This window comes from Gadus chalcogrammus, chromosome 7, assembly GCF_026213295.1.
Source record: "Gadus chalcogrammus isolate NIFS_2021 chromosome 7, NIFS_Gcha_1.0, whole genome shotgun sequence".
Classification (NCBI taxonomy): domain Eukaryota; kingdom Metazoa; phylum Chordata; class Actinopteri; order Gadiformes; family Gadidae; genus Gadus; species Gadus chalcogrammus.
This window is the reverse complement of record NC_079418.1, coordinates 2,996,004-3,010,378: the sequence shown is the minus strand read 5'-3', so window position 1 is coordinate 3,010,378 and position 14,375 is coordinate 2,996,004. Positions and strand designations below refer to the sequence as shown.

At 42.5% G+C, this 14,375-nt stretch overlaps 1 protein-coding gene across 2 annotated transcripts; it reads right to left on the bottom strand.

The window, feature by feature from the left end:
• Window positions 1–2,055: 2,055 nt before the first annotated feature.
• LOC130386201 (transcription factor Adf-1-like) lies at window positions 2,056–3,679 on the bottom strand. Of its 2 annotated transcripts, none has more exons than XM_056594996.1 (2): window positions 3,279–3,679; window positions 2,056–3,034 (listed from the first exon to the last, which is right to left on the bottom strand). In XM_056594996.1, the coding sequence occupies exons 1-2, from the start codon at window positions 3,409–3,411 to the stop codon at window positions 2,763–2,765; spliced, it is 405 nt and encodes a 134-aa protein (XP_056450971.1). In that variant the 5' UTR covers window positions 3,412–3,679; the 3' UTR covers window positions 2,056–2,762. The 2 variants fall into 2 exon arrangements, 1 of the variants encoding a protein (XP_056450971.1); XR_008896096.1 differs by having other exon boundaries at window positions 2,562–2,602.
• Window positions 3,680–14,375: the final 10,696 nt, after the last annotated feature.

The window sequence follows — 14,375 nt, the reverse complement described above, 5'->3', positions numbered from 1 at the left end:
CACGCATTGGGCCGTCGAAGCCAACACTTCCTCCCTACAGTTCCCATCCTCCGCTGCATAAAATAAATGCGAAAAACAATAGCAGTCCTCCAAGCAGGATTCAAAGGCAGCTCGGGTCAACGTGAAGACGCCAGAATGAGAGACCCCATCGGGAGCACAGGCCCCGCCTTAAGTAGCCGTAGCTCCACCCCCAGGAATCGGGAACACCTGCGAGGACAGAAGAGAATAGAGCGGGTGGAACAAGAAGAAAAAGGGGAGGCGCGTAACACTGTGCTTGCCGTCTCTGGGGTGAGGCGTATTTCGCCGTGGAGGACATGAAACCGACGTTTCATCTGCCCAATTCCTCTCTCCACAACATTTCGTGTATGTTTGTGTGCTCTAGCATGTATGGAAGAAATCAGTAAACAATAATAAATATGGATTCAACAAATAAAAGGCGTTAAAGAGCCAATACGATGTGTTTTACGCATAGGACTAAGCGTAATCTGCGTAATCACTTACATGTTATACTTTAACTGTGCTCCCGGTTGTGGATTAGGTGGGTGTAGGGTAGGGTAGGGTGGGTAGGGTGTCTAGAGCCACGTCTTGCATGGAGTCACTGTCACCCAGCAAGTGACACCCAACTGGTACATCTCAAAAAGCTGCCTCAGACCGCTCACCATTAAAATGTGCGAATCATGGGTAGCTGAAGATCCAGGCCACTTTGCAACAACATCCAGTAAAAATCAAAAACAACCTGCGTGTTGATGGAATGCACTTTCTTCCTATTGACAAACACGTCCTCGTCTTTTGATGGCGCTATTATTTTTATGTGCGTCCCGTCAATAGCACCGACCACACCGGGCATACCTGCAATTGCCATGACGTTGGCTTTGATCCTGTGTAATTCCTCCTCAAGAGGACTTTTAAGCTCTCCTAGATTTAGGTGGTACTTTTAGGCCTAAAATACTTTGTGAATTGCTCTTAGTGAAAAAAGTTAGGAGTCCTAAATTTAAGAGTGACACGCCCATTATTTTTAGGAGTTAGGGCCTGTGTCCACCAAAAGCGTTTTTAAAAGACGGAGCGCTCCGTGCACTGCTTTCAACGCGTTTGTGCGCGCCGCTAAAAAAAAGACGCACGAAGCGTTTTTCGTTTACGTCATTAAATACGCGTCATCGCTTGTATCCATAGATTCACAGCTTCTATCTGTTGGCTCCATCATATGGCATCTGACACCTGAACGTCCTCTCTGGTTACTCCTACAATTTGCGAAATGAATCGAAGATTAATAGCGCTTCTTGCCGTGGCAGCGGAGGTTGCGGACGATCCCCCTGCGCCTGTCGTGGTTGCCCGGAGGAGAGTGTGGGTCCACAGTATTAATCGTGGTAGGGGGCAGTACGGGGAATACCACTGGCTGTGTCAAGAGCTCCGCCTGGACGAGGATCGCTTCAAGGTCTATTTCAGACTCAACCGGCAGCAGTTTGAAGGAGTGTTAACATTTATTGGGCCGACCATCGCCAAGAAGAACACCAATTATAGGGAGAGCAACCCAACGGCTTTGCATTTGTCTGAGGTGATTTGTCTGAGGGTCGGCAGCAACAACGCTTCCAGGGACGCGGTCGCAATGAGGGAGACCTTCAACCGCTATTTTTCATCTCTGCCTGGTCGAGTGACTTGGCAGGATGGAATTTAGTTTATCATTTTTGTCTATATTTAAATCAAAAAAGGCGAAAAACCAAAACTAATAATACAATTTCTTAAATCAATCCAACATTCATGTTGCATGCTGGATTACTTCTGAAGACAAAAACACACCTTTAACACCTTCATCATCATCAGAGCATTCATTATCCTACTACTACCCAATGTGATGAAAACAAAACAACATTGTCTTAGCATTTAAATGTTTAATTAACTGATTCATTAGAAAATTATTCCAAGATATTATGTACACATTTGAAACATTTCTTATAGCTTGTACTAAATCTAAATAGAAAATTATTCCAAGATATTATGTACACATTTGAAACATTTCTTATAGCTTGTACTAAATCTAAATAGAAAATGATTCCAAGATATTATGTACACATTTGAAACATTTCTTATAGCTTGTACTAAATCTAAATAGAAAATGATTCCAAGATATTATGTACACATTTGAAACATTTCTTATAGCTTGTACTAAATCTAAATAGAAACTGATTACAAATTTTATTTACACATTTAAAAAAATCTTAAATCTTAAAACTAAATCTAAATAGAAAATGATTACAAATTAATTACTCTCCAAACTCCACATCATAAAGGACCTGCTGCATCCTCATGCGCGCCTGGGCCCTTTTTTGGTTCGACAGCCTCCTCAATGATGGGACGAGGCTGAGCATAAAATGCTCATCCTCGTCCACAGCCATTGTATTCTCCTTTTCTTTCTGGATGGAGGACAGGATTGATTGCTGGAACACAGACAGCGGCTGCTCCAGCTGTCTCCTGCGTGGTGGTGGAGGTACAGGACGCAGCGGTGTGACCGTAGAGGTAGTGGGAGGAGATGGAGGAGAGGTGTCCACAGCGGACTCTGATAGGCTGGAGAGGGAGGAGATATCTCCTCTTCACTTTGAGCCACCACCTGTGAAAGAAAGCATACATTTGTTTGTTTAAAATGTGCAAATTAAAATGGTGAATACTTATAAATATCTCTGCAGCTGGCTTCACCCAACAAAAACCTTAAGAACACTAGTATGTTAGGGTATGTTTTTAGCATATATTTTAGGCTACTATAGCTTTTGTTATAGGCCTACCTCTCGTTGGGGAGACATACTGGGCGCTAGCAGGGCCAAGATCTCCGGTGCTATTTCCTGCCGGCTATAATCTCCCTGCTCCATATTACTAGACGATACCCTCTCCTTCACATGGCGCTCCAGGAAGCCCATGATCGCCATATACTTCCACCTCTTGAAAGAGGTGGCACCGGCCCCACTTTTCTTCCTGTCCCTCTCTGCCTTCCTCTCCCTCAAATATTTATCCCGCAAGTACTGCCATTTCTTGCGGGACACTTCAGCTGTTGATACAAGATTATGTCTCTACAATTAGCAATTCACACAACCTACAAGGTTAATATCAAGCCTACCTATCAGTAACGTTAATACGAACTGCCAAGTTAACGTTAATACTAACTGCCAAGTAAACGTTAATACTAACTGCCAAGTACGGGTGGCAGTTTGTACCTAACGGCTAATAGTTAAATGCGATAATATCATTATTATACATGATAATAATATAAATAATTAATTAATAATTCTCACCTGTAACGCCCAGCATAGATGAAATGTCTCGCCAGGCCTGGTTGCGTTTTGTTAGGTCGTGGTAGGCCTTCAACGTGAGGTCGTACAGGACCGGACACTCGCTCACAGCTGTTATCAAGCTTTCGTCCGACATGTTTCAGTTTGTTTCAGTTTGAGTTCCGTTTATACTTTTAGCCTTGCCTCATCCTCGATTTTGATTGGTCGTTCAAAAAAAGCGCCGATGACGTGAAGCGCTTTTCTTCAAAAGTTCAACTTTTTTCAACGGGGGCGCGCGTCTAAAAGCGCGAGGCGCGTGGAGCGTTTAAACGCTCCGGGCGGCTTTTTAAAAGGCGCGCTGCTTGCGCGTCCTGCCATAGAGAATGCATTGCAGACCGGCGCTCCGTCTTTTAAAAACGCTTTTGGTGGACACAGGCCCTCACTCCTAAATTCGCCAGTTAGGACCTACTTTTAGCCCTAAGATCCTTTGTGAATACGGCCCCAGGTCAACAGTGCCTCCTTCAAGCCTTCTGCTATATTTTCTCCTGTGTGATCGTCAGGGAACTATGCAGTTTCTAGGCATCGGGTTTTCAGATTCCATTCGTGGTCTATGAAATGAATGGTCAAGCTAATGTATGGCTCTGAAGTACGGCTTGACCACAGGTCAGAAGTTGTGGCAAAGTACCTGGCCAACAGGATTTCTTTTTGCACAGATTCTTTAAACATCAGATACAGTTTGGGAATGGCAGTCTTAGAAAAGTACTTTCGCCCTGGAATCACATAGCGTGGGTCAAGCACGTGAAGGAGATTTTTTATAACCGGGCTTCTCAACGGTACTGAGCGGAAGCATATCCTTAGCTATGTGATATGCCACTGCCTGGGTTATGTCTCTGTAGCGTTTGGAATCTTTGTCAAAAGGCACTGATGCCGAGTACCTCTCCATGGTGGTCTGCTGCTGCTTTTGCGGCATTGCATTTGTAGACGTTGTTGGCCGTTTTTTGATACGGCTGTGCTCCAAAGGGTGAGAGCGGGTAAGGTGGTAAAATAGGTTTGTTGTATTCCCAGACTTGGTGGGGACTACGGTTTTACATAATTTACAGACAACTTTAGCCTGACTACGGTCTGACTTAAAAAATCCAAAGAACTGCCATACTGGCGAGCTCACATTTCCATTTTTATCGACAATTTCCTCCCTCGTTGCGGTACTCATCTTTCACATCTCACAGCACGCTGTTTCAGTGTAAACATGAGACAACGAGAGGGCGCAACCAAACTTGATACTGTTACATGATTGGCTATTAGCGTGTCACCCCATACGTTGCTAGGTACCAGAGTACGAGTGCCTTTGTTTGTGCTTCGCAACCTCTCGTTCAAAGCGGAGCTAGAAGTTGAAATTTTGTTACGGTTTCTTACAACGAGGAATAAATACAATATCGAAACGTTCTATCGTTATTGTTTTATCGCCCAGCCCTAGTCCCTACTTAATAAGTGACAGAGTCAGGTTTTCACTGACGCGCTATTCAATTCAATTTTATTTGTATAGCCCTTAATCACCATTACAGTCTCAAAGGGCTTAACAGGCCAAATATTTGTGACACCCCCCTTTACCCATGCCCCCACACAGGCAAGAAAAAACTCCCTTGAATCAGCAAGGTGGAAATCTTGAGAAGAAACGCAGTGTAGGGGATCCCTTCTTCCAGGAATGGTCAGGAGTGCAATGGGTGCCACAATTGACATACAGGTAAATACATGCAAATCATATTAAAATGGTGATGGGGTTCTGGCCGGTTATCCATGAGGAGAGTCCAGGCATCCAGTCCGGTACCCGCAACACACTAGAATAGACAGAATAGTGAATTAGAACGGAAAAGTACATAGTGGGAATGTATAATGTAATAAGAAAAGCACAAGCAAACAGAGTAGTCTTCACTCTCGCATCAGTTATTTTCACACTCCAAATGCAAGATTGTAGAGGTGCGTTTTGAGCTTCCCTTTGTATAGCTCCACAGAGTCAGCTTCCCTGATCGCTGATGGCAGCCTATTCCATAAAAAAGGGGCTCGATAGGCAAACGCTCTCTGTCCAGCCGATTTCTTTTTAACCTTCGGCAGTGAAAGAAGGCCAGCTCCTGAAGACTGGAGAGACCGAGAAGGACTATAAGGAATGATCAGGCTATCTATTGCATTGTGCTAAACATAACATCAGGCATAGGCCTACCTGACTGAAAATTTGCGTAGGCAAAGTAGCCATCAGCTGCTCAGGGTGTCATGGTCATACTATGTTTGATTTCGAGTAAAAAAAAAAGACATCAAACGTCAAAAAAAGGTCTATGGTATAGTAGCCTACAGTCTAAAAAAGGCTACACGGTCATATTGGTATGACGGTTGCTAAGATTTTTAAGGCTGCCCCAACAAACTTGACTTGGAGCGTATTTAATATTACTGTGAATTAGATACTTACTGAAAAGCAAGGTCTTTGTTGCCATCCTACTAAAAGGCTTTTTGTTACCAGAGCAGGGAATGGTATCGGCCATTCTTCCCCCTCGCCATGTTGGTCTGTAGGCCAGGCTTGAAGAAGGCTCCATGTTGAGGGCTGGTGCGGGGGGTGGAGGGAGTTGAGGAGGGACTGCCGTTCCTGGCCCATAGTGAGGTGGGCGGTGTGCGTGAGTCATCTGTTAACCATAACTGATAATACCAATGGGGCCTTTCTATTCATTAATATTTCAGTTTTCAATATATCAGTCCCTACCTTGAGTAACTCTCTGCATGATAAATGCGGGTGCAGGGAGTTGAAAGGATATAGGGTGATGCAGTCCTGCCCTATGCTGAGATGCTAAGGGAGATAAATTGGTATTCAATGTTTGATCTGTTAACCATGGTAGGCTGCGAGCTACAGGGCCAAACAATGGTAAACAAAAAATCTCTGGTCATGCTGAATATTAATTTGTATGTTTCATTTTGGTATGCACTACCTATTTCAACCCCATGAATGGATTGATCATGTGTTTCAATACAATTTGATACTGATAAATGATTAATTTAATATTACATGCTGGATGCTAAGACTTTTCACAATATTGCATGAATGCAGAAGTTTTTAGCTGACAAAATATTTGGCTGAGATTTTGAAAGTTGCAATTTCAATAGAGTATGCAGAAAATCTGAGATGAATGACCATTGCTGTGTTACGACGATAGATGGGGCCACTGTATTCAAAATTATTATCAGTATTTACCTAGACAGTTTTCTCCAGGTTGAGCAGCAGTGAATCTACTGCCTGGCACTCTGCGAGATGGTGGAGCTGGAGGAATGGATACACAGTGAGGGGAATATCTTTAGTACTACGAATGTTAACCATATCTCTAATATATTTGTTATTAAAATGTTAAGAGATTATTCCTTACTCTGCCAGGGCAATTGGCTTGGGCTTCGAACTGGTAGTGCTTCGAACTGAGACACTACGTCACCATCTTCCACTTCTTCGCTCTGGTCAGAGTCTCCGAAACGATGGCTGTTAAGTAACCGTATCATTAGGGTTATTGCAATCTCAAAATTGCCAAATATACATATAGGTCAAGCATCTGTGGTCTATTTTTGAATGCTACAGGAAATAACCTTTCTATTACTGTAGAAACATGACAAAAACAAGACAGAACACACTTACACTGGCTTCCTGTTCCTTTTATCTGGCAGCTCAACCTCATGCTCAAGCTCTGCCTCAGATTGCAGATCTGAGGTGTTGCAGCCATTCTGATCCTGCTTCAAGATTCTCATGGCATCTTTGTAGTTGTCTAGAATTTAAATTATGTTAAAATGAACATGAGTTTCAAATTAGCTGTAGAGCTGCACAGAATATTATTATTGATGATGATGATGATGATGTCTCAGGTCTCTCTCTTACCAGAGAGACCTGGCCAAGAATAGTATAAATGAAACAATGCAAGGCAAAGACAATTTCATGTGCATCTTTTCAGAACATATACAGAATAGTTATTCCAAGCAGAAGGAGAAGCAACCATGAAATTATATTTAAACAAAAATTTTATGAATTGGCATACCACAAGTTCGGACGACATTGAAGTCGTATCTTGGCCAGTTTGGCTCTGGTTTATCCTCATTAAGAGCTGCCCTTTTCACCCTTTCAGTGCTTTTATAGCTGGGCCAGTACGCCATCCCATCATCGTACCATTCATTTGGGACAACAGCAATGTCCCCGTTTATTTGGAATTTAATGAGATGAAAAGGCATCCGTAATGCAGAAAGAAAGAAAAGGGGTATTTATTCATCGTCAAAGAAATAAAAAAATAAAGCATGCACAAGTGTACAGTGTTTACAAATAAGCAAGTAAAGTTAACCTTAATGGTGCCCCAAGGTGGGAAGAAGGTAGGTAAAAGTACAGGTCATAATAATAGTCAGGCAGAACTTCAGTTCAACCGTAAAGTAGGGTACTATTGCAATTCTTTGGCAGTGTGATTGGGTGTTTCATAATCTCACAAATCATTGCATAATGCTAAAATAGTATACTATAGTGGACTATGTACAGTCCATGGTATCGAGAAACGTGGGACATGTATCAATGCTTGTTAAATTCAGCATAAAAATGTCAGCATTGAAAACATGAAATTATGGGTGTAGTGTATACATGGAATAATATCAACCTTTGTGAAATACTTACAGCAAATTTTCATTCAGAGTAATGGAAGTCAGTCAGAAGTCAGTAGTCAACTATATTATTAAAGTTTTTAACTTGAACTGATTGATTGAACTGATTCATAGTCAGTAGTCAACTATATAATTAGAGTTTTTAACTTGAACTGATTGTTTAAACTGATTGATCGAACTGATTCATAGTCAGTAGTCAACTATATAATTAGAGTTTTTAACTTGAACTGATTGTTTAAACTGATAAATTGATTGAACTGATTGTTTGTTTTTTTGAGGTTTTGTTTCATTTAGTGGAGGAGAGGTATGGCCACAAAACCATCCCTGTACGGAAAGGCTACACATTTCTGTGACAGTGCTGACACCTCAACCGACTTCAGCTCATCAGATGCATCATTTACAACAAATATGTTCATTCTGTCAGAGTTGAAGGGGTAGGTATAGAATGGAGACTGCCGGGAAAATTCAGTGCAAATAGCATACACACCATTATCATTTTGGATAATGTTTTTGATAAGGCAGACTTTATCCCCCACCAGAAACATGTTGTCCCCTGTTGATAGTTTTATTGTCCACCTTTCACATCGCATTTCCCCATATTGCACATGAACTCCCATGCCAACAACAATTGGGCCCACAAAATGCTCCCTTTTCAGGATAATGGCCGCATCAGCATCCAATTTGGTAGCTGTAACCACTGAAAGGCACCTAATGAGCTGAACTAGAGGGAACTCAGGTTTTCTTATGAGTTTTTTTATTTTCCCGAGGTGGTTCTCGTATGGGAACGCTGAAAAAGAGTCAAGACAGCCATGCCTCTTCACCTCGTCTGCCAGGTGGACCAGACAGTGGACATTGTACACAATCTGGTCTGTCCCATAAAGCTCACCAAAATGGTTTACAAAATATTTTAGCATTTGTCCAGCATAGTCAGCAAGGTTGAGATGTTCAGGGCTCACCAAAATGGATATAGCAGTTGACAGGAGCATGAAATTGTGGTACATGTTCCGGTCCAGGAATCCTGCCAGCACCACAGGGTAAGTGTACAGTAAGAACTGTCGGAATTCAGTTGCCTTCCAACGGTCCAACTCCCTAAGCGACCGTGGTCTCCTTGCAAACTCAATTGGCACGTAGGGCCTCATGGACTGGAGTTTGCCTGACATCCTGTCCACTATTAATGCCGGCAGTCTTACTGTTAACGGACCCCGGAGCCAGGTCTGGAGCAGTTTCCTTACAATTCCCAAACACACTAGATGCATATAATCTAAGGGAAACTGTGTTACCATGCCAATCTTGACGTTCTGAAATGGATGTGGCCCCTCATGGTGGTGTAATTCATCAACCTTCGGGTTGAATGAGATGTCAGTTCTAAGGCGGTACTATGGTCCAAGGAACGTCATACGCCGGTTCTGGTATTTCCCTGGGTGTAGGCACTTATCGCACCCATGGTAAGCATTATGGGCCTGCAGGGGTATCACAGACTACCGTGTGAAGCTGAATCTTCAGGTTCTTATCTCCAAAACAAAACCCAGCCTCTAACTCCTGTAGTTCTCTGACAGGAACTCTGTGGCCGAACTAGTTTTTTTTGGTCCATAGTATGCCCAAACGACCACAGGTTCCTTCATGGGGACGCTAACCAGTAAGCCAAGGATGGGCCACAGCTGTACAGTGGACCATCTATATTAATCTGCAGCCCCAATGTCCCTCTGCCAGTGTTTTGGCATATTTGCTTAGGGTGGACTTCAAGGAGGAAAGGATGCCAAAGTGATGGTAGTTCCCCCCAGCCTTCTCCTGAATAGCATAATGCATTTTTGTCTTGAGAAGGGTCCTACCATCCTTTGGCAGATTGGGATGGGTTATATGGAGTATACTCAACAGTGCAGTCAGGGCAACCATGGAAATACCAAAACTCACTGCCCAGTTGGCAATGTTATCGAAAAGTGATGTTAGGTCATCATCATTTTCAGAATCTGAACCTGATGAACCATCCCCATCACACCCATCCGAATACACATTATCAAAATCTGCCTCAAATTCCATGTCCTCTTCAGTAAAAACTTGCACCTCTGGCATTGCATTTGCAGCTGAAGAGGGTTGGGCAGTGTTCTCAGAAAGAACTCTGTCATCTGCCCCTATTCCTGTCATGTCAGTCATGTCTGTCCTAATTTGATGAAGCCTTTTTTGAACGTCTGCACATGTCCTTCGTCTTAAGGTTGATAAAGAGACGGGCACAGTCTTTCTATTCATTTTTGTTCTAAGACATTTCAGAAAAAAAGAAAAGACAGTAAAATGTATTATTGATCATTGTTTCTACTGTTGTATTTAAATAAACACATTGTTGAATGGTGGTGTTGTCTGTTTCATTGCTACAAACTAGACAAGAACATAGAAATAGAGATTTGATTCATGATGTATTAGTCAAGCTTAAGTATATGATTTATCCGATATCAGGCGATATACGTTTTGGGTGGGTTTTTGGTTGATTGAAAGGTTTTCAGTCTATAGTTCAGCTGGAAATTGCCAACAGAACAGCACAACTATTCTATATTTTATTTCAAGTGTATTCAAACTTGATTACATTAGCTATTTGTTGCCATTTTCTGCAGGAAATGCATTGTGTCGTAGTAGTAGTAGTATCATTATTTGTTCTATGGCCAAGCGCTCCGACTGCTAGAAAATATGTAAGCAACATTACATTTTAACAAACCAAAAAGTATCTTACTTGATGAAGCAAACCCAGCAAAGGCAATTGTAGGGGACGGGCAACAGTCAAATCCAGATGCTGCAGAACACACAAATTAGAAGATGGGGACCAAGTAACATACAGTAGCATAAGAAATCAGAAACGGGCGCAAATACCCATTAGTTGTATGAACCGAATCCCTTCACTTGATTTAAGCCATTTAACCACATTTTCTGGAGGAAATGCTCCAACTGCTAGAAAATGTGTAAGCAACATTACATTTCAAGAAACCAGAAAGTATCTTACTTGATGAAGCGAACCCAGCAGAGGCAATTGTAGGGGATGGGCAAATACCCATTAGTTGTATGAACCGAATCCCTTCACTTGATTTAAGCCATTTAACCACATTTTCTGCAGGAAATGCTCCAACTGCTAGAAAATGTGTCAGCAACATTACATTTTAAGAAACCAGAAAGTATCTTAAAATCAGAAACGGGCGCAAATACCCATTAGTTGTCTGAACCGACTTAACCAGTGATTAAAATGGCAAATTTTCATTATAAAGAGGATGGCAGATAACCACTACACATGAAACCAAACCCTAACCCTAACTGTTAAGTAGGCCTATATTACTGAATATAAGTGCAGGTGCAAAGCCATGTTAAATAGCCTACACATAGACGTCATTGAGCGTGCGCTGTTAATGTCATGTGATCATGCGCAGAATAAACGGTCCGAGTAGTTCCCCGACCAAAGAGATGATGACAGGTGTCACGTTAAAATTGTACCGGGTACTTAATCAGTTTTCCGTTGCCAGGCAACGGACAACAGATTACGTAAGGGGTTGTCCGTTGCCAGGCAGGTTCCAATCGCGCTCATGTTGCCGAAGACGAAATAATATAATACAGATAACGGATCGCTTGATAACACTTGTTTTTACTTCATATTTGTATTGCATTTAATTGTTTAATCGAATTTAGCTAGTAAACTGAGTGTTTAATGTGTATCATAATCTAGCTATCTTGTGTTAATTGAATTTCCTTAATTGAATTTAGAGAATAGATAGATAGATAGATAGATAGATAGATAGATAGATAGATAGATGAGCAGGCATTTACTAACTGGTAAATGTTTTTTATGATTATTATTCATGTTATCCACATAACATTTAGCTATTACTGTGTAGGGAAATAGATCAATGCAATACAATACAAATATAAAGTTAGGAACGCTAATAAATGTAATTTGTAAAATAAGTGTTATCTGTCTTGTCGCGCTCAATGAACGAGCTCGCGAATGTTCAAGAACCTTCCCACGTATGGCGACACATTAGTGCCATAAAGCACTCATGTGATAAAACATGCATTCGGGCGTATTATATTATATCACACGCGTAGATATTAATTGCGAGCGTGCAAATTATCTCTGCGCACGCGCGCACTCAGAGCGCTGCTCCCCGAGCGAGGAAAACAGCTCCTCGAGAGCATTACCTCGTTGCAAGCGAGAGCGGGAAATAACTTTGGTCGCACAAAGCAGCCTTAGCCTCTCGCAAATGATGTTTTGTGCGACCGAAGTTATTTCCCGCTCTCGCTTGCAACTAGGTAATGCTCTCGAGGAACTGTTTTCCTCGCTCGGGAGCAATGCTCTGAGTGCGCGCGCAAGCAGAGATAATTTGCATGCTTGCAATTAATATCTACGCGTGTGATATGATATAATACGCCCGAATGCATGTTTTATCACATGAGTGCTTTATGGCACTAATGTGTCGGCATACCCAAGTCATTCGACGCGCGAATGTTCAACAACCTTCCCACGTCATTCGACGCACGAATGTTCAAGAACCTTCCCATGTCATTCGACGCGAACGGGCGACGCGATCGTCTGTTGCCAGGCAGGTTTGGAATGGATTACTATGGATGACGTCGGCCGGTACAATCTATTACTGTTCACCACCAACATTTTTGATCACCAGCCGCCACTGCTGCTGCAGAAATGTCTACCGTAACACTAACCCTACTTGGTCAATGAAAGAGCTAAGCTACTCAAAAGCTATTTTATTCAGAAAAAAACTGTTTGTTGGTCATTTTTCGAATGCTTACATCATATGTATAATTGACCGCTGTCAAGGACAGGGGATTTTTTGCTGTCTTTCGTAGCACTCCGCAAGTAGGCCTACGGGTAGCTTATCAACCCCAGAGTACTGGTACTGGTAACAGATAAATTGTAAAAAGACACATGGTGTGAAGTTATTTTTTTAGTTTTGGCATGTAGCCATGTAAGAAGCGGCATAATGTATAGAACGTCGCCGGTCATTATTGAAAATAAGCCCCTTCGTTTGTTCACCGGCTCCCGGATGAGTCAAAAGCAGCGAAAGAATTTCCCCCAAAAAGGGACAATGAAGGATGACTACCATAACATTCTGCCGAAATTGCTATTCCATTTTAAATCAAATAGGCTACAGCAGAGCTGCAAACTTGTCGCTTTTCGGCGACAATCGCCGTTTTCTTCGTCAATTTGGTCATTCACGTGAATCGTGTAGAACCGGAGAGTTTTGTTTTTGGGGGGGGGGGGGGGGGGGGGGGGGTCCAGAATTGCAAACAATTATTGGATCATTCTTATAATTGACATTTCTCTGGGCCAATCGGAATCTCAGCACTTGCTTCAGAATCTTTCTTATAATTGACATTTCTCTGGGCCAATCGGAATTTTGAAGCATACAGCGCCAACTGAGCTCGCCATTGCATGAGGCGGTCGCCTGGCTACCGCGCATGCGCATCCGCATGCATGCGGCCATACAACGCAAGAGAGCTTGCGAAACACTCGTCTAGAGGGGTGTTCCACGAACGGAGGTTTAACAAACACTGAGTCAACGCTGAACTCTAGGTTAATTTACCCATTGCCGACTAACCCAGAGTTTTCGGTTCCACAGCAGCGGTTATGCATGTTCAACCAACTCGGGGTTGGTTAACACAGGGTTGTGCGCGTCACCGCCAAACCTAAAAAGACGTGATGTATAGATCATGGAAACCCTGATCGAAATGGCGAAACGGGCCGCTTATTTCAATGAAATGGAATTTCAGGTTCTCCTGGGGAGCTATGACGAGGAGAAGGACATTATCACAAGAAAAGGGAACGCTAAAGCCTCTGCAACCCGGAGAACCAAAGCCTGGCAGCGGATCGCTGACTGCGTAAATGCGTTAGTTACACGTCAAAAGCATGATCGTTAATATTTGAGCCATGAATATATAAATATCCCAGTTAAGCATTCTTAAAGATTCTACCACATAACCCCTTTCTTCTAAAAAAATATGTACTCCGATGGCTTCCAAGCGGTCAGCGGATCAAGTATAAAAATGAAGTATAAAAAACATACAAACTGGTAAGCTTTTCCCACCATCGTATTGGTATAAATTGAAATAAGCATTTTTTTAAGCCAATCGTGAAAAGGCCGACAGACGGCAGACTGGATCTGGCCCTCAAATTGTCTTGACCCCGGTGGAGGAGCTGTTAATAAACATAAATTCAGGGCGCCCTGGCATGGAGGGGGTACCTGGAGGTAGCTACCCCCTCCCTCAGAGAGTCAGGGGCCATACCCCACTGGTTGAATGTAGGTTTTTGTGTTTTCTTGTATTTTAGATTTTTTTTTGCCTTCGAAGTAACACACATGCAAACCATGTGCTTGCCACAGCGCATACTATTCCAAGTGTTTCTTTTTTTGGTAACTGGGTAGAAAACCTAAAAGTGACAATTCATCAACTTCACAGAATAATAATTGTTTTTTG